The 20,764-nt window shown below is 43.3% G+C and overlaps 1 protein-coding gene across 2 annotated transcripts in view; it reads left to right on the forward strand.

Moving 5' to 3' along the window:
- Positions 1-20,764, forward strand: part of MMD (monocyte to macrophage differentiation associated) — a 45,883-nt gene that overhangs the window by 13,665 nt on the left and 11,454 nt on the right. The window contains exons 1-2 of one of the 2 annotated variants that reach the window (XM_075771015.1): positions 13,024-13,327; positions 19,639-19,720. In XM_075771015.1, the coding sequence (XP_075627130.1) occupies positions 13,299-13,327; positions 19,639-19,720 (111 nt within the window). In that variant the 5' untranslated portion in view covers positions 13,024-13,298. Of the gene's footprint in view, positions 1-13,023; positions 13,328-19,638; positions 19,721-20,764 lie in introns of those variants that run through there. The other variant, XM_075771014.1, reaches the window with a different exon arrangement.

Here is a 20,764-nt window from a genome sequence, read left to right on the forward strand (position 1 = left end):
GAAAGCTTGGAAGAGAAACATGTTTGCAAAGGGCTGTAATGGCAAATGTTTCCTTCTCATGTTGATGTGCAGCACATAATGGAAGCCAAGATATAACTGAGAATCTGTAGGAAAGGGAATTTATTCTATCAACACCAAATACACATACAAAACAGTATGGCTTTATATTTATATTTGCAGAGTTTATTAGCACAAATAATGGTGAAGCGAACAAAAAATCAACCATAGTGAACATAACATAAAATAAACCATACTGAAATATGGGAGAAGTGTCAGTAAACCTTTCCGTGGTGCTTTTATCCGACATTCATGCTGAGCACTCCCAAACCAAGACCAAACAGTTCAGCTACACGGAGAGCCAAGGAGGACAAGATAGTGATTATTGTTTATGAAATCAGGGTAAAATCTGGATGAGGCAGCCGTATGTAAACGTGGATGTCGCTACATGAAGGGATGAATGGGCATATATAAAATTCCCTTAGGACTTAAATCACAACAGGAGCCTTGCAACGATGCTGCCCCAGGATGGGATTGCTCTGCACAGAGCAGGACCTGCCATCAGCCAAGGGGTTCTTTGACTAAGGACGGCTCTAGCCTACGTTGGGCTTAGTCCATTTTAATAACAAAAAGAAGAGCTTCACTACCTCACCTGCAGGGCAGCAGAAGACAGGGCTCACTTCTGTCCCAGCATAAGAGAAGTGACTGCAATTTCCTTGATCGTGTCAAAAAAAAGTTTGCCATAGCTGACAGTTTCTGACTGTGGCCTCTCTGGGGAGCTGGGTGTTATTTTTCCAAGTTGGACGGTTAATAGATACCAGCTCTGCCACTTTTTATAAAATGAGGAAAACAGCTGCAGTTTTTACAGTCAGGTAGTTAAGCATGCTTGTCCCCGAGTAGGAATATTGTGTTATGCTCACCTAGCTGTGGCGCAGTGAAAATTATACACGCCTCGTCTCCCCAGGGATTTTACAGCTATGGAGCTGAGGCACATTAATTATCCTGCCGTCAAAACAAACCATTCTCCTGCGCTGAGGACAAAGCCGCTGCTCGGAGCTGGCCTCAGGAGCTGGAATAACAGGGGCGACGCGAGGTCAGGGCTGGAGGTGAGCTGGCAGAGCTCTCTGGGGCAGGCATGCAGAGTGGCTGCCCACATTCCCACGTGCTTAGCTCAAGCTCAGGCTACGTCCCCTGCTATCATGCCCATTTTTGACAACAAAAAAGCACAGCTTTGCTACCTCCTCTGCGTGAACACTGGAAGAAGGATGGGCATCGTCCCAGTCCCCTCCAAGCTGGGATCTCTTTCCAGCGTGCAAAAATTTCCACTTGGCATAGACACACCATAGCCCACGCTGCGACCAGCCCTTTTTTGGCAGCCGAGTGCACAGCGTTTGTGTGAGGGTCAGACTGGGAACCCCAGCTGGGAGCCAGTCCTCACAAAGCTTCAAAACCAGTAGCAGATGACTGGGATGGAGTCCCAGGCGGGCTGATCGGTCCTTCACAGGTACTGAGACTGAAGTGGTGATGAGCAGAGCTGGTGTCTTCATGATGCTGTTCTCCATCCCTCCTCCATCAAACCCTAATTGCAGTGGGTAAATGGTGACCAAAACGGAGACTCTGAACTGCTTGGTTTGTGTTTTTACATTTCAGTATAAAAAGCGGGATTTGGGATGTAAAGCTGTGCAGCTGAGCAGCCAGAACAAAGACTTGGAGGGCAGCGCTGGCTGACACCGGCTGCCCTGGAGTCACAGCTCTCGAGACCGGCTGAGGATCTGCCCTTGAAGCTGAGCAGGACGGCTGGTTCATTCCTGTCGTGCCATGTTTGGTGTTGAGTGCAGGACTGCTTTCGGAGGCAGGCACGCTTATCACCCGCAGCAAAGTTTAATGGAGAGCCAACCTTTTTGGCAGCTTTTTATTGCAGGGAGGGGAGAGGGTTTGTGTGAACTGGATTTGTGAAGGCAGTTGTACAAATATTTGTTCTCTGCTCCTTAGCAGCAAAGGGATGAGTACAAACAACATCTCCATTTAAGGTCCCACTCGTTACAAAAGACTTGATCCAATCTGGGGTTTGTTATAGACCTCCGGGTCATTTTGTAGGTTGTGTAATATGTAGCTCAGCCCCCGTTCCATAGCACTGAATAGAGGCAAGAGTCTTGACAGAGCAACGCTGTGAGGATGGAAATCCTCCCGCACGGGGAATAGCTTTAGTCTGGGTAGTGGCTGTAGAAAGGGCACCTTTGGGATCCTCAGTCACTAGTACAACTCCATCTGTATCTAGTGATCACAAGCATCCATCTGCACCCCGTGAACGCAAGATCTAGCCACAAGCATCCAAGCAACGGCATACCCGGTGCAGGTGGTTATTTACCCGGTGAGACCTGGCTGCTCCAGGCAGTCACTCCATCGGAAGATACTGTTCTTACTATAGGGACAAAAATTCAGTGCACAAGTTAGATTAGGATTCTGCAAATGACCCAGGATCAGATCAGATTATCAGGACTGCAGTTTATAAGACCTTCCCCTCCTAGCTTGGATTAAACCTTATTGAAAAGTAAAGAGAAAATGAAATAACAGTGAACATCATAGTCTATCCAGTGGTTTATTACGGCGTTAAATACTGTGCCATATTAGACATATACAGAAAGATTAAGCCAGAGCTGACTTTAACTCCGGTGCTCCCAAATGTTAAGGCCTTTGATTTTGCAACTTTAGTACTATTCTTTTATGCTGTAACTAGAGAGATTTTGTGCTTAAACATGTTTATATATAAGCCACCCCTTGTGTGGTGGAGGACAGGTCTCTGCTGTGCCTGTAGGAAAACGGTAATAAAAATAACAGTTTGAACAAACTGTCTTGGATGATTTCAAACCCCAAAACATTTAGCCTTACTTTCCTTTAGTTATTTCATATTGGACTTATATCACCACTGTAATTCGATATTAGTATTTTTGAAGTTTAAGTACAGGAACATTTCTGGCAGTTGTTTTTAGTAAGTTCTCCATTAATGTCTACTTAACTGGAGACAGAAAGAGTCAAGCACACATTTAATTATGGAGATGTCTGCATGGTAGCATAAAATCTCAAACAAAAAAGAAACACTCTTTTAATATGAATAATCTGGAGATTTAAAAGTATCAGTCATCTTTAAATAGCAATATGTCGATGACTAAAAGCAGCACTAATGCCTATTGTACTATCCAGCCAGTAGTTTAACAACCATTTATTTTAACCTTCTACGTCGCAGGCATGCAAGTGGAGTCACAGTGGACCCCTCAGTCTGGACGGGATGAATGTTACCGTCCAAAGGTTGGGCCTCTGCTCCCCAGAACTCCAGAACAGGAGGAGAGAGACAGGCTGCTCCAGGGTATCCCCCGTCCTCTGCCGAGGGGCATCTTTCCTCGAAGGAGATTCCCTCCTTTTAGTCTGGAAGGGCACCACAGGTCTTTTAAACACTTAACGTTAGTCCAAATGTATGTGATACAGCTCTACTGCCAAAATGCGGTAATCTGGATTTCCACTGAAAAACTGAAATGTGCCTTTAGAAAATTCTGATCAATCTTTGGTCATTTTCACTGAAACCTCCACAGAGTTTTTCCCAGTGCCAAGGGAGCTGATAGCTTTGGGGTTCTGTTCTACAATTTAAAAAGCTAGTATTTAACTAAAATACTATGACAAGACTCCAGTAAAATTACAAAGAATTGGTAGCAATTCAGAAACGGACGTTCCCATTTACATTAGATGTGAGGCCGTTTGCAATGAGTCCCGTACAGTCGCTAACAGCGGTGCGGGGCACAGTTGCCAGCCAAGGGCACGGGCAGGTGCCACCGTGGTGGTTAGCTGTGTGACACACGTACCGCCGGCACACGACGGGCCAGCAGCAGCGCGCCTTCCCCATCCGCGCTCTCACAGCGGGGCGGCATCTTGCCCCGTAATTTATAGAATTGATCCTGCTAAAAACAAACAGAAAGGAGGAGAGTGCCGTGACCTCAGCCAGGAGGAATGGCCCAAGCACAGTGCAGGAATCCCCGGGCTTTGATCCGATGCCAGCACCACGTCCCTGCCGCTGGGGAAGCTACTGAGGAAACAGCGTGGCCTTCCTCCAAGGCTCTGGGTTCCATTCCCAAAAATGTGGCCTTGCAATTTTGCATCCATGAGGAACAGCTACAAAAGTTGTAACGTCCAGTGCAGCAGGTCATGGTAGGGCCCAGCAAGGATTCCCACTTCTCCCTGGATAACCAGCAGCAGCTCAGAAGTGACAGACCAGGAAAGGAGCAGTTTCAGAAAAGCCACGTTCTGTACACACAGACATCTCTATTTCAGCTTTTCATCAGACATCTTGTCTGTTTATTTCTTGAGTTTGTTAAACCAACTTATCTTCTCCTTGTAAATATTGCTATTGAGCTGCAAAACCCCAGAGGACAGGAATTTGCCGTCTGAGGTCCAATCTTGAAGAGCGGCTTGAGGGACTCCTGTGCCCCTCTGGATTGTTGTTCATCCACTCACTGTCCAACTGGCTCCTAAAATCCTCCCAATTATTAGTGGGGTTTTTCCCCTTTAGGCCTTCCAACAGTTACGCGATGGGTCAGAGTCTCATTGGTGTAAGACCAGTCACTCAGTTGCATCACTGGAACGCTGTAGACTTTCATCCCCCACAACAGAAAGAGAAGTCGGGTCAGAGTCTGTTTGACAACGTATCCCTTCCACCAAAGATAACACAATTTATAACTCTATCTCACGGGCAGGGTGACAATTAACTGGATGATGGAGGCAAGGCCTCACAAAGGTTGCCAATAGCAGTAACATTTGTTTTGCGATCACTCTGCCAGCCAAGTAGACAAATTTGCGCCGGAATCAACCCTCTTGATGCCTCTGTCCCTTGCAAATCCTCTAACCTCTCAGCAACTTAGTCTGTCCACCAGTAACTCCATGGAACAGACCAAGAGCTTCCTGTCGTCCAGAAGGGACGTTGTGAAACAGAACTCCCTTTAGGCTTTGTAACATACCACAACCAAGAGAAAGAGCGTTTGGACTTTTGTCCTTGAGTACCATAGAAACACTGGAAAACAAAGTCTCTTGACATACCAGGGGAATTGCAAGTCAGACGATCCCCCAGCTCTTCTTGTCCCTGCCAGCCCCTCCGTGCCCTCTTTCCAAGGCTAACAGGCGGAATTTAGATTGGGAGATATGGTAGGGACAGTGCGTCTGATGTTTGTTGGGCTCTAGTAAAGAATGTATTCATTTTGCTTCTGAGTTATATTTGTAAACATTTGCAAGCAATAGAGAAAAATGGATTCATGTTTTATTAAGTCTGTTTACAAAACCTGTAAGACCTGAGAGAATGCTGTGCGCTGGAGTATAGATGTTTTCTCCCTTTCCAAATGTATTTAAGGAACCTAAAAAAACCCCAAAAACTAACAAGCTGTCAGCAAGATGCTTTGTGAGAAAGCCCCACATGTTGCTGGCAGGAAGGGTGAAGGGAGTTCGCAGGCTGCGGGGCTCCGGACAGCCCCTGCCGGGGACGCTGAGCCCACGGGCAGCCGGGGTTTCACCCGCGCAGGGCAGTCAGGCACCGCTGCAATTTAACTGACTTCCATTCATCTTGATCTTTTACTCCTGTATTTGTTTTTTCCTAAACTATTGAGAAAACTAGGTACCACTTTAAGCTAAAAAAAATTAAAAAATTATATAATTCAAGTAAACTTATCTTAAACATCTCAAAATGCGAGACTATCCAATCAGAGTAAAATTTCAACCATTTAACCACTGACAAGAAATCAATTTCTTTTCTTTTGCTGAATATGTTTAAAATCTCTATGCAGTCCAAATGGGATGCGGAAATCATTTCCTCTCAGATGACAAACAACGGGCTAAATTCCACCCCCTCCGTTCACTTTAGGCCTGACCTATAGCTGGTAGGAAACAATGAGAGTCTTTCCGTTAACTTAAATGGATTTTATGTCAGACCCATTAAGTAACAGCTTCTTTCACTTCATTGATTGTGATGTCAAAAATGAGGTATTAAGAGTGATTACAGATGGCAGACACATTCATAGAGCAAAAACCCAATGGTGGGAAATAAAAAGGAGGGTAAAAGTTTTTGCATGTCAATGCAAAACATTGATTAAAGATGGTCCGCTTTGCCTGTGGAAAGGGATTTAAACATGGAACTGGTTTGTTCTGGCTTTAGTATAACTATGAACATTTTACATTTACTTTTGAAAAGGCAAAAATTTGTGGATATATAAAATATTGGGGCCAAAGAGAAATGATTTATTCTGCGTGGGTAACACGTTGCTAAAAACATTTTCAAAAGCCTCCACTTTGGAGGCTTAGTGTGGATGCCAAAATCCAACATCTGTGAGAGGGCAATTAATGATCTTTTTTTTTCCAGGAGTGGAGTGCAGCTGGTGGTGATACTTTCCTTTGCAGACCCAATAATGAGACCCCAGCAGTGCAACTGGAGGATGGGGTGGGAGCCTCGGTCTCCTAGGATCTACTGACACTGAAAGCAGATATTGTTATAATACAGTTAGAGTAATTCTTTATTGTCTATTGTAGACATCCTAAAAGCAGGCTACAACATAGAATCTCATGACTATGATTCCTTTGGTTTAAGAAACTCAACTATAACCAGCAGGTTAAAATCCCCGATCATCTTTTTTATGGTCCCATTACTAAAAGCCAAAAACCCTGACATTTGTTAATTCTAAACAAGCCTTGAAATCTGTACCTTTATGACTAACGCTTCCCAAAGGAAATGCTACAGAATCAACATCTGAAAGCAGGGTATTTCTGTATTTTTCAAAGTAAAAGTTCTCTGCATTCATTAACAGACTTGATTCATCTGATGACTCAGAATTTGTGCAGCTGGTCCAAGGCCGGTACGGAGACTGAGAAGTGCTGCTCTTCTCTCCTTCTTCTCTAAAGATGCGATCTTGTCTCAGTTATACAAAGCACCTCCTGCCCTTGTGTCAACTTCTTCCTCAAAGGAGAAGGTTGAATGCGTGATATGCAACAGGGAGGAATTTGATTTTTCACTCCAACAGAAAATTCTCTTTGTAACAAATAAACCAGTGTGATCCTATGAGAAAATGTTACGGATTGAAATACTTTTGAGGTACATCATGAATCCAGATGAACCCAAGTTTGCTAATCAAAAGAAGGAAAAAAAATCAGTGTTTTGGAAACAGTCTCAACAAGAATATTAGAAGATGTGCTTTTAGGATCGAGTATGCCATGGGATCTTAGCAACTTTCAAAAAAAGACCTTTCATATTTTCCTTTGTTTGAAAAGATAGATTAATATTGAATTTTATCTTCTTTGGCTTTCTCAATATACATTTTGAAATCTATGTAATTTTGTTTATTACTGGAAATGCAATACATGGCAGGACTATTATTGGATACACAAACCAAATGACTGCGAAATAATGTTTCTCCATTATTTTCCTGAAGATGCAATTAAACTTCATTAGTCACATAGATAATCCAATTATAATTTCATGTCTGTCTCTTGTTTAGGAGCTTAAACCTCATTGATATGAGTCCCTAAATCAGTCAGCAACCAACATACGTTCTCTCTGCATTTTGGTTTAAGTTTTCTAAACAATCAGAACTTACATTTTCTATGGCATATTAGGTTTTGTTTTTATTAGAAAATTCCAGGCTCACACCAAATTTTAGAATGTTAATAATTGAGCCATTGCTTTCAAAGGGGTTCGATGGCTCAGTTCACAGATTATTTAAATAGTCAAATAATTTTAAAACATCGCTCTCTTCTGAGAGTTTATAGCTATACTCCTCATTTCCCATTAACTGCTCTCGTATTAAAGATCCCTATCAACTTGAAGTACTTTTGTATCATTCCCCAAGGAATTATTATTCCCAACTGTTTATTGCCCCCACAAAATCCTGTGGGTTTGTGGCCATGAAAAATACACTTTTCTCAGAAATACTGACAAAAGAGAAACCTTCGGCAGAATTTGAAATTTCATTATCTAGCCTAATCTAATCTAGTACATGGCACATCCCTCTACAATCGCTTGTTTTACTTGCAGTAAGTCTCCTGTATTGTATTACTAGGTAACGCTTAATCGCATTGCAGGTTTAATGCTGGCAGCAAGAGTGGGGTCAATGTTTATGTTTCAACATTTCCACTGCAAGTGGCTGTATGTGCCAAGGAGCCAGCCCTTCTTAGATACCTGCGTCACCCTAGAAAAGTTGTCCAGGCTAGAACTAATTCCATTAGTGTTTGGAAAGCTATTTATAAGCCTGCCTTCAGTGGGATGACCTTATTAATTAGATTGGGGGAAAGCTGAGGGAGAGGGAGGTGCTCATTTCACAAGACCACTGACATGCATTTCAGTAAGAAATGCTTCTCCTTCACACCATGCTCAAAAAAGACTTTTAGATAAAGCAGAAATCTGGGCCGGTTTGCAGCAAGGAAAAAAAAAAAAAAAAGGCTACATCCTTGCTGCGTGCAGGACCTTCGTCCTGGTTCAGACCCAGAACATAACATTTTACAGGGTAGCTCTGCTGCCACGTGTCCTCGGATGCGCTAAGAAAGCCCAAGCCCTTCTCTGAGGGGCTCTGCGTTGATTTGCCCACTTGATCCGTACCGCAGAGATGTGTTTGAGGACATGCTAAGAGGGAGCACAACCTCATGCTTTCCCCAGTGCCCCAGAGCACCCCACAGCTCACGCTTAAGTGTGAGCTTGTGCCCAAAGTGGAGCACACAGCACTTTATCTTGGGCTCACCTGAGACCTATTGCTGTCCTGGTCTGACAGTCCACGTTATTGCAAGACTGATTTTTGTATTAGAAACCTGAAGAAGAAATAGAATTTTCTTCAAAAGTTGCATCAGTAAGTTATGTTTTTCCAGTCAAGAAGATCTTTTTTAGAATATATTTCTATGATAGCCACACACACGTCTGAAGCAGGCACTCAGGTACAACCATGCTTACTTCAGAACATGTTCTCTAAATCTAAGGAAGGAAAGAGCTTTACCTCTAAATCTTCTAAATCAAACCTCAGAGAAACCACCACCTTCCTCCATTAACATGTACACCCCTAACAGAGGAAGGCTAGATCCTCATATTCTGTTTGTTATAAAGTCAAAAGAAGACAGAAGGGTTATTTTTCCTCCACCCTTATTTACCAGAAATGCTTGATTTATTCTCCCGCATAGACTGGGAGTGGAGAGGAGTTTCACCTGTCAAACTCGTTTCCCGTGCCTCATTAAGGGCCCCGTGCTGCTCAGCTTGTCTCCCTGCTCCATTAAATTGGCCAAGAGCTTCCTGAGCCACAGCCTGCTGCCCTGCTGCCTCCAAAGGCAGCCTGTCACCACTGGCAATGCCAGAAAGTACCTGGGAACATTAGTTAGCAATGTCTTGTCACCAATACATCCGTTTTGGCAACCGTAGAGCTGCTTCTGAATGTTTGCTTCTCTGTTATCTGTTTAACAAATCAGGAGACTAGTTATTGTGCAGGCTTATAATGAGAACTTGTCTGTGCCAAACAGCTAGAATAAACTCAGCTTTTGTGTGAGATGTTTAATTTTATTAATATAACCTCCTGATAGAATTTTGGTCACCACTGGCATCTCATGTGGCACTTGAAATTTCACCTTGGGTGGGGAAAAGGAAGCTTTCAACAAGTCCTGCCTATTTGTTTGATAGATCTCTGCAACCCAAGACAATTTTGCAATGCAGTGAAAACTGCCATTACTATAACTACAGACCCCGCTTTTGTGTCCCTATTTGCGTAATCCTATAAAGGCATTTGATGTCTGATTCAGAAATTACATATGTTTGTGTGTCAATTTAATGCTTATAAATAGTCCAGTAGAAACTCCTCCATCCCTAGACAAGTAGATAGTGCCCGTGAAGGACTGGCAGGAGCTTCTGCACGGGTAAAATTTGACCTAGAAATAATAAGGACAAACCACAGAGCTCATGTACTCATTGACTTCACTGCCAAGACTGTCAGGAATTGCAATTAGTAAGAGATTTGCTATGCAAACACCTATTAGGTGTCAAATGGGTGTCTCGTAGGTATCAAACTGGGATTGCCTAGTTCATTTTGGACGATCCATTTTACAAACACCTCACGGCCCTGATCAGAACTAAATTCTCTTTGGCCAATTTAAAAATAATAGGTTCAATTTCTTATTCAGAAACCCTTGGCTGTTCATTTTCAATAGATTTGTTCCTTCCTCCAAATGCATTACATGATGGTGCTCCACAGCAGGGCTGCATTCAGTAAGGAAAGTTCTTCCATCTTCTTGGAACCCTGACTCATCTCTTAAAATATATTTCTGGCTCAGCCCACTATGATAGAATTCTAGTCTTGAGAACATTTTTTAATCAAATAGACATTGCGTATTTGAAGAAGGTTTTTTTTCTTTCATACTTCGTAAATAAGAGTAATCAAACTAATAAGGTTTTTGCTTCCTTAATTTTGTATGCTTAATGCCAATTTTTAGGATTTAGATTTACTAGTTACTTGGCCCATAATAGGGGTTTCTGTTCTTGTGATTTCTTTTTACAGGCATTCTGATTCATTAGATCATAAAAAGCAATTACAGAGATGAGTTCAAAAAGAGTCACTGGTACTAAAACCATGTTATTGGTCAGGACCACTTTAACAATATCTATGCTGAGTAATTTAGTGGTCTCCTTAAGAGACATAGACGTTCCATTCAGAATCTTCCAGTCTCACCACTGCTGTCACGATGGCTGGTGGTCTTCTTAACCTGATTCTTCTCAGTCAAGCTTCATGGTTTGAATGTTACCATCTTTCATTCAAAACAAACAAGGTTTTTTTAACTGTATCTTGAATCTGTAAGGCTTTAATGCTCCAGCAACAGGAAGCTACACCAAATGTTGTTTTAAAGATCTCACAATCTGTGACCACAGAACAAAGGTGGAAAAAACAGGCTTTGAAAACTGTGAGGAGAAAAACTCTGTGTGACACATTTCCTGGTAGAGTGTAGATCACATGTGAAAGGCAGCAGGGAAGGAAATAAAAATGAGAGTGGCTTGGGGAGAGACAGAAGAAAGAGTCAAAGAGGAGCAGAGGGAGCGAGAGAAGGTGGAGACAAAACGCAATGCCTCTGTGGGCACCTTTGAAGGTCTCAGCAGATTCACTTTACAGGAGTCAGTCCAGCTCCTTCCCAGAAGCACAAAGAAGCCAGCCTTCCAGTCATGGTGCCCATAGTGTCAGACGTTCCTCAGCATTTTTACAGCCTGAAAGAGCGAATTATTGGGGCAGTCCCAGAGGAATGCAAGGATGGATGTGTGGTATTGCAAAGGAAGGTAGCTGCGCCACCACAAGTTCTACCTCAAAATAAAGCCACGCTATTAGGATACTACTGAAGCTTCAGATGTTCAAATGCAGCCATGCGTGTGGCTGGGTTCTTAAGTGCTGTCCTCAAGCTTTGCTCCTTTTGGAATAACAGATAACGTAAGCAATATGAAACTTTATTAGCAGTGACACTGTTAAATCAAATGACAGATTGTACCAATTTATTAATGGTGATACCTCACTGAGATTAATGGAAGTATGTCTTATGGAACTAGCTTGGCTCTGCATTTCAGGTGCTTTCCTTCCCAGCAACGAGCTCTACCCTCCCCTTTGAGCAAAGCTGAGCACCGTCTGCAGTGATCTTCTAGCCCAGCCCCAGCCATCCTTGTAGCAAGCCCCTGTTGGAGACCACCATCTGCAATTTGTACCTTATTCCATCCTGAAACTAGAGAGACCGAGGGGCAAGCAAGTCTTGCTGTGGCAGTTTACAAAGCTGTTACCACCTAACCGTTTGTTCGCTCCTGGCATGGAGGAAGACTTAGTAAAAGGGACTGAGGGCCATGAAAAGTCAGATTTAGCCTGACGGCCAAGTCATGATGCTCATGCTTCCCTCTGCTGCCTGGGGTGGAGGTGGTTACCTGGCAGAGGTGGCACATTCGGCTGGGGAGGGGACTTGGGAACCACGGCATCAGCAGTCGGCAGATCCCATCTGTCTCTGTGCTACCATAAAAAATGTTGATGCCGGATATAGTATGTTTGTCTAAACTGGTGGTTTGCTTTGGTGTGCCTATACTAATTGCTTTTATTGAGGGCTGGAACTGTTCAAGATCCCATTGTAAACAAGATCTTAGATTAGAAGACAAGCTTGAATCAAACTTAATATTCTCCTAATTCATGCCATGATTTGTACTATACAAGGCAACACCACATTCATCTCACACGATTCACAATCTCTTCACTCACATAAAATAACCCTTGCTTGGAAAAGTTTGGTTTGAGTAGATAAGATTATGGATTACAGCTGGGGCAACAAGGAAGACAGCTAGCCAGGTTATTACAAGCAGTCTACCCACTGTAACCTTGATTTAGAGTGGAGAAAATTATTCCACCGGCAGCTTTATGGGACAGCAGAGCCACGGCTTCACCGGAGCAGCGCTTTGCCGTGCTGTCCTGTGTGACGCCGGGCAGGCCCCGGTGGGCCAGGGCCTGTGCCGCAGCTCAGAGCCCAGCGCCTCGGTCAGCCTACGCCACGTCCCTTGTGGAGGGGCTCTTTCAGCTTCTAGAGTTTAAAAGTGAGGCATGTTGAAATCTGCTGTCTGCTTATGTGGGTGAACGGGTTGAGACGATGGCAATTCAATCACCATCTCCTGTCGCTCGGTGCCGATAGATCGCAGCCACCCCTCCCAGGGCCGCGGGGGATGAGGTGCAGCCCCCGGCCCTCGGGCAGCCCTCAGCCCCCGACATTGCTGCTGCTGTTGTTTCCTCGGCTCGGGCCGCCCTCGGCGTGACCCCGCGGCCAGGCCGCGGCTCCCGGTCCCCGCCCGGCGTTTCCGCTCCGACCCCCCATCTCCCGCGGGAGACGTGGTCGCCGCGGCGGGCCGGCCTCCGCCAGCAGCCGTGGCCTCCCTTCGCCGAGGGGGTGCCACCGCCATGCCATCTCATCTCACCGCCCCGCCGCCATCCGCCCCGCGCCCTCCCGCCATTGCCACGGCGGGGGCGGGCCGCGGCGGGCCTGGCCGCTGTGGGCGGGCAGGGGCGGAGGGAAGCGTGGGCCGGGCGGGCTGAGAGGAGCCGAGAGGCCGGTTAAAGCGGCAGCCTGCAGCCGCCTACTCGGCTCCCGCGTCTTACCGACGGACGGCGCCGGCCGTTGCTGCGCGCCGCGGCGGCTCGCACGCCAATGAGGGCCCGGACTCCGGCCCTCGCCGCCTCAGGAGCCGCCCGCAACCTCCCGTCTCGACCCCCCGCCCGCCGCCCGGCTGGGGCGGGCGGCCCGGACCCATGCGGCGGCTCCAGGAGAGGTTCAGGAGGTGAGGTCGCCCCCTCCTCCGGCGGGGATCCCCCCTTCCTTCGCGGCGGTTCCCGGGTGGGGCCGTCGTCCGGCGGGACCGCGCCGTCCCGCTCCCCGTGGCTGCCCTGAGGGATGGGACCCCCCGGCCGCCCCCGCGCTTCCCTCACGGCCGGGCAGGCGGGCTGGGGCTGGGGGCCCCGGGCGGTCGCGACGGAGCCCGGGGTGGTGTGAGGGCTGCGGGGCTGGGGTGTGGGTACCCGAGATTGTCGCGTTCCCCCGCCCGATGTCGCCTGTCCCCATGCGGCCCCGCTGCTGAGGGACCAGCCACCACCCCAGGGGCCGAGGCCCCGCGGCATCGCCGGTGCCGGGCGGGGAGAGCAGAGCCGTCCCGCCGGGGCGTGTGTGTGTGTGTGGGGGGGTTGGTCCTCTGCGTGTCTTTTTTTTGTCGTTTTTTTTTCTTTCTTCTCCCCTTTTAAATGGGTGAAGGTTCACGCATCCGGGCGTGTGTCACAGCCCCGGCCGCGCTGCCGCCCCCGGCCCCGGCCGTGCCTCCTGTGGAGCCCGACCTGTGGCTCCCGAGGCTTGCTGCCCGCCGCAGGGCTGGGCTGCCCCGGCTCCTCCGGCTCCGTGCCCCTCAGCAGAGAGCTGGTGCTGCTCTTCCTTCAGGTGCCTCTGAGGGCGGATTGAAGATGCTGCTCGTATTCACGAGGGTCGGTTGGGTAACAGTGCCATGGAGGTTCTTGGGTAAACATGCATATATGTGGGCTTTAGGTACTTAATTGCTGAAAGTCTGGATGAAGGCCAGTAACTGTTGAGTGACAGTCTATCTCCCAGATAAGACCAGTTTCTATGATGGTTTCCCTCAGCAGGTACACTGCTGTGTGGCTGCCCTGCTCTCCTTTCATCAACTTGCTCAAGAAACCAAAGCCTAAGTATTAAAAGGGAAATAAAATTGAAAGAAAAATATGAATGTGGTCAGACCTGGTTTCTGTACTAGCCCACTCCTAGACTGTTAGCTGGCTGATGCCTTGCCCCTGAGCTCAGATGTGCTGCAGCACCTGATGTGGCTTGTGTTTGCTTCCCAATCTTCACTTGAAATTTTGCCTTTTGTACTTGATAGAAGGTTGAGGAGTCTTTTGGGAGGTCAGCGGGATGCACAGATGCTGTTTTCCATGACCTAATCTATGTATGATACCACAGTTGTTAATGGATTCTCAGAGTATTGCAGATTGCATTTTATCTGTAGTATCATGCTGTAAGTACATGAACCTTTACACAGCATGTGATTTCACTGATATTTCCAAATAAGCAGTCTGCTTCTGTACTGCTCTGAATTATTTTTGTGACTCAGTTGTTCAGTGATAGTAAAGATTGTGTGAACAGTTACAAACCACAACTAGATATTTTCTAATCCAGGAAGGAAGATGCCTCATCCAGAGGAACATGGCTCTATTTTTAACTGAATGGACTGAATTTGTAAAGAGGAAATATCTGCCAATTTGGTCAAAGAAAGCAAGCTTTTTGTAAACCTGTTTGTGTCTCTTCAAAGTCTTATTTAAATGGTCATCATAAAAATGTAATACTGATCTATTTTGACCTGCTCATGTTTTTGTTTTGTTTTGTTTTTCCTCGTGAAAACAAAGAGCCTAGGTAGCATAAAAATTGCTTCAGTATCTAAATATGTAACCCCATTTAATGTATGCTACTGCTGGTTTTGTGGAGTTATCCCCACCTTGTTGCAGTTTCTCATATGCTGCTATTTGTGGCTTACTAGGTCTAAATGGCCTCTCCTGCTGCTGGAAAGCACAAGAAAAAAAAAAAAAGACACAAAAAAGGGTAATGTGCTTTTAAGCTGGTAAAAGGGAAGTATGAGGCCTTTTGAGCTGCATAAAGGAAATGTACTTCCTGAAAAGGCTAAAAAATCCAGATCTTTGAGTCTATTATCAGTGCTTGCTGTTTTTCTGACATTTTACTTCATGCTTCAAAGAATAATTCATTCAGCAGATGGGAACTGAGAATAGGGCAAGATTTGAAAGGTGCTTTTCTCTTCTGCAGTTTTGGGTATAAGCTTGCTGTGATACCAGGCAAATGCTGTGGAAATATGTGCAATAGATTTTGGATTTTGTAATTTATTTTTCTAAGCTGGATTTGCATGCAAAGACAAAGCATTAAGAACCCTCAGATTTTCTTCCTCCTTTCTCTCTCAAATACTATGATCTCTTAATTCTGGAATCACTATGAAACATACAGCGTTTACTCCTTGGACATGAACAGGAACTTGAGACCAGGGGTCTCTCACAAAGAATGGCTTAGTCCACTTGTTTAACATTTTAAATATTTGAAGCGTTTCAAGATCAGAACTCAAGTACCGTAAAGAGAGGGGTATGAGTTTCTTCTCTCTTGTTTTAAATTGTCATGTGTCTTTCTCAATACCCCTTTTCCACTTATATTGGGAATGTGCTCATCAAGGACGGTTGTTTGCATGCTGTGAAATTATGAAGCTTTGATTTCCTTGGCCTCAAGTAGTTTTTGAGCCTTAAAATACATTTAAATGGTGAAAATAAACTCGTAACTCAGTTCAGTGCAAAAGCATTCTGCTGTCATGGCTGGCTGTAAGTAGTTATTGTCTGATAATTTTAGAAATTTAAAATTGTGATATTGAAGGAGTTAATATTTTTATATTAGAGATTTTGGACTGTCAGTATCTTAAATGGTGAAGTACTTATGTGTTCTTGTGAGATAATGCTGCATATCCCCTGATTAAATTATTCCAGATTCACTAGAGCGCGCCTATTAAAGAATACATTAGAGATTTGTTAGAGAGTCAAAAGGCTTCACTTAAAGATGTTTCCTGTAAATTGTAGCCCAGTTCAGTGGAACCTTATCTGACTGTCCTGCGTTTGGTAATAACCTTAATGGTTGTGTTATAGATAGCCTTTATTTAGGTGTAAACAGCATCTGAATGCTGTATATCAGGTTTCCACTTTTAGGAAGATGAGATTATATTCCTCACAATTATCTTTTTCAGAAGAGGCAAACTTGATCTGTAGCTAGGAGGAAAAACAATGTCCCTGTGTTGCAGTATTCATGTGGCAGAAAACAAAAGGCATCCGTTGGTGGTGGTGGTGTGGGGTTTATTTATTTATTTATCTTTAAGAAAGAACAGAACAGTTCTTGCTTCTAGATTGTGAATAAGTCTGCAACCAAATTCCTCTGCCTTCATATTGCAATGTCGCACGTATATGTAACTACAGGAGTATATGACTGACTTTTTTAACAGTATGTGTCAGAAGAATTTTTCCTGGTTTTGATGAGTCCTTCAGTATAGTATCACAAAGCAGCTATTTTCAAGCGTCGGGTCTGTTTCTTAAGGCATTAGATGCAAACTATCAAACTGGAAATGAAACAAACTCAAGAAGCATTGGCTGGGATTATTGCCCTATTCAACCACTTTTTAAATGATCCTTCCTCTACAAATGTTCCTGATAACATTTATAAATAGTATTATAATAAGGCCTGGGGAAATAGCTGAAGCTTTGCTTTACTGAAAATTTACTGTGAGCAGTGACCTGAGCACGTGTGCTCCAGCATTTGTTGCCAGGGTCTTGCAGCCTGTTGCAGTCGGTGCTTTGCAGAAAGGAGAGGTGCACGCGTGTCAAGTGTACAGCAAAGTTAGACACTGCAGTGGCGTGAGATCCTTTTCTTTAAGGGAGAGGTGAAGTCTAACTCTTCCCCTCCTGCCAAAACACGCTGGTGGTGGTGGTGGTAGTAGTATAAACATGTAGGTGAAGTGTTGCTGATGGTGGTGTTCTGCTAGAACTCTTTGGTGGAAGAAAAGCAAGTTCCAGCTGTTGTGGGAGTCCAGTAAAGCTTTCTGTTCAACAGCCACGTTACTAACCATTTTTGTTGTTGTTTTACAACAAATAATCAGAATTTAAGTATTTCTTTTTTAAAAAAGTTTGAAATGTTTTATAAGTGTGAAGTTTTCTGAAACCTAACGCTTGCCTGTTTTGCCAGCCTACAGTTACCACACAGATGAATGAGTATTTGCATCGTTCCTGTGGTGGTACTAACAAGGGGGAAAACCCCAACCCTTTGTGCAGATAATAGAAAGGATAGCTTTGTTAATGTGTTTATGTTCTGTATTACTGCTTATAACACTGTCTTTAAATTAGTGAGAATAAGAGGTCCTAATAAAAAATGAACTTTTCTGAAGTGTGTTCGTAATTCTGCCTAAAATCTAACATTAGCCCAGGCTCTGTTGTGACTGCTTTAGAAAGATCCAGTATCTTTTCTACTAAATAAATATAACTGAAAAGGAAAAAAATTAAAAGTAATTATCTAATGGATAATAGAAGGTCCCATTAGCAGGCTACATTCAACTATTTATAGATTTTTAGATGATCATAGTATCTTCTGTAGAAAACAACAAAACAGCAGAAATTATAAAGGTAATACTGAGGGTAAACTTATCCCTTTGGGTTCTTTAGTTGTTGGCAGGTTTTTTTATCTCCCACTTCTTGTGAGACCTCCAAGGTACCACCATGGCCTTTGGAGAAATGTAATGATATTCTAGACGTAATCAGTAAAAGGTTTCTCATTACCTTGAATTTATAGAGTCTAATCCTGGTCACTCAGCTGAGCCAACAGATGCTTTTATTTTTAAATGTTTTCCTAACTTGGAAGCAGAACTGAGTAAACTGAATGTTCCCTCTTTAGAGGATGTGGAGATGGTCTTCAGCAGCTGTTGAAGAGCTGTACACACTGTGCAACAAAATAATTTTCCAAATGTTTTTCGAGCCTGTGTATATGACTACAATGTCATTATCCTCCTGGAGATGAGAGCACTGACAAAAGAATCACCATTTTTTTTCAACAATATATTAACTGCTGTGGAATTATTCACGTGCTAACAACCATTTATATTCCGTGTCTGTGAATTAAATTCACATTTTCCTTATCCTTTATAACAGTTGAAACTGTTTTTTGAAATTGCCACAGTTTGGAGAGAGATCATGACTCTGTATTATTTTATCAATGCTGTTAAATTTTCATATATCCATTTAGAAAAAAATGGTTTTCTTGACTGATTTGTTAAGTGATTTGTAAAACAATATCCCAGAAACCTGGAACAGCTTACTCAAACTGTAAGATTCTGGTTGGGGTTTTTTGGTTTGGTTGGTTTGGCCAATTTGAGATCAGCCCATATTTTATGGATGCCATAAAAATAGGACCAGTTTTGACTTAAACTAGGAGGCACATGCGGGAGCACCAAAGCATTTTTTTTAACAACTCTTTATGTAAATCTAGCTAACAAAGCTGCTCTCCATTCTGAAGACATGTTCTGTGTTTGTTGTGAAACTGTTCCTGGCTTATTGGATACCTGACTAATTGTCAATGCATAGTTTTATAATAGTCTGGAGTAAACTGGAATTTTATTAGTGAAAGAGAATCACTTTTATATGATAGTAGGCTGTGCTGGGATAACATACACGGTACAGTAGTTGTAGTTCATAACTTTGATTTTGACTGTCTGGTCGCATATAAATGCGTGCTGTCCTTTAGAGGGTTTTATACACAGATTTAAATTGTGTAATTTCACAGAAACAACTCAAGTGTTTGGGGTTTTTTGAATAGCTAAATGCAACATTTGTATTGGCAAGTTCTTCCAAAACTTTCTCAAGTTTCATCACACTTGGTTTGACTTGCATGGGCTGTGTTTGGTGTGATCATTTGTTTGTTAGGTAATGTTTGAAAATTCTTAGAGAAAAAGGTAGACTGTCTATGGTAAGCCTCTTGAAAATTTTCTTTTTTGGAGTTAACTATTAGGGCCTCCTTTCATCCCTGCCTAGCTTGGGTCTTAGTTACAGGCAGAAGATAGCATTAACCTCAAAGAAAAATTTAAGCCATCTAACAATCCAAACACGAATATTGCTTGCTATAGGAATTGAAAAGTCAATGTTCCAGGTATTATAGAACTCAAATATTGTTGTAACCCTTGGCACCTATGATGAAGTCCACGTTTCAAGAGTCCATGTTATGGAATTTAAATAGGAAATAGTTCATTCTTCATCCAGCCAAGCTGTCGGAAAAGAGGGGGCTTGACTTCTGTATGCCAGGTCTTGATTAAAGATAACCATCCACTGTGAGAGGCAGTCACAGAAATTTATGTAACGTGTTTCTGTTTAGAGAACTTGCAGTTTAAATAAGTTACTTTTAATATGTCTGTACTTAAAATTTTAACACTACTAAGTTGGAGATATTCCTGCATGATACTCCAAAGAGATGGTTTATTAACTTTCCTAAAAATACTTCTTAATTACTTAACAGGTTCATGAACCACCCAGCTCCAGCAAACAGCCGCTACAAACCCACTTGCTATGAACATGCTGCTAACTGTTACACACATGCAGTAAGTACATTTCCTTATTTATTTATTTTTTTAACCCAGATGTTTTGATAATTTTTTTGTGGGTTTGAATGGCTAAATACTTACCTTTGCCTGAGTGTATTCATATTTACAGCCTCTCTGGTTTTGTTATATAAGCTTCAGCTATTACAGTCCAGAAAATCTAATGTTAATTAGATGTCTGGTAGTCACCGGTCCCTGTTCTGAATCTCCAGGAGCTCCAGATGCTTCATAAGATTTCTTTTCACCAAAGTAAGTTACATGTCTTCAGATGGTTTTCTCTCTCCCAGTGAGAGGATGACTATGGTAAAGTGAATATAGATCTACAGTAGTTAGTCTTGCAAGGCAGAGTTCCCAGTACTGTGCTCACATAGTATTGTGTGAATAGTATACTGGAAGTATAAGAAAGATTTATTCAAGTTAGAAGTGGAAGACTTCATAAGACTATCATGTGGGTATTAGAAGAGCTAGAATGGCTTCGTTCTGATACTTAATATCTATGAATGGATTCTTTGAGAAATCTGTTACTTGGAAAGAGGCACTAATAACGTGGACAGCCCTACTAAAAAATCCTAGTCTGTCCTTGTTTTCAGAATGCAAGGATCCATACAAGATTTGACTACACAATATATACAAAATAAGGAAAGCAGTCCCTTTTTTTTTTCCTGAGTAATTGGGAAGTTTAATTTGTTGTCTGGCACTTTGTAAAGGACTTAAAAATGTGTGTGTTTGTTTTTAAGATAGCATTTGCCCTTTTATAGAAGCAGCTTGTGCTTCTCTGCAATCCATTGTTTAACTCCAAATATCTGAAGTATGTTTGACTTTGTCCTCAGTCTCTTATCTCCAGTGTGTCTGAGTGAGCTACAGATACAAATGCTCAAGGTAGTGCATGGGACTCTTTAAGTTCTAAAAAACCCCTCTGTTCTTAAAGATCCTTTGTGTATATTTTATAAATAACCAATGTACAGCTCTGTATTGCTGGTAAGTACAGAATCACTTTGGTTTACATATAGAAAAGCTAACTGAAGCTTATGTGTTTTTTTTAAG

Source organism: Balearica regulorum, chromosome 18 (genome assembly GCF_011004875.1).
Source record: "Balearica regulorum gibbericeps isolate bBalReg1 chromosome 18, bBalReg1.pri, whole genome shotgun sequence".
NCBI classification, from domain to species: domain Eukaryota; kingdom Metazoa; phylum Chordata; class Aves; order Gruiformes; family Gruidae; genus Balearica; species Balearica regulorum.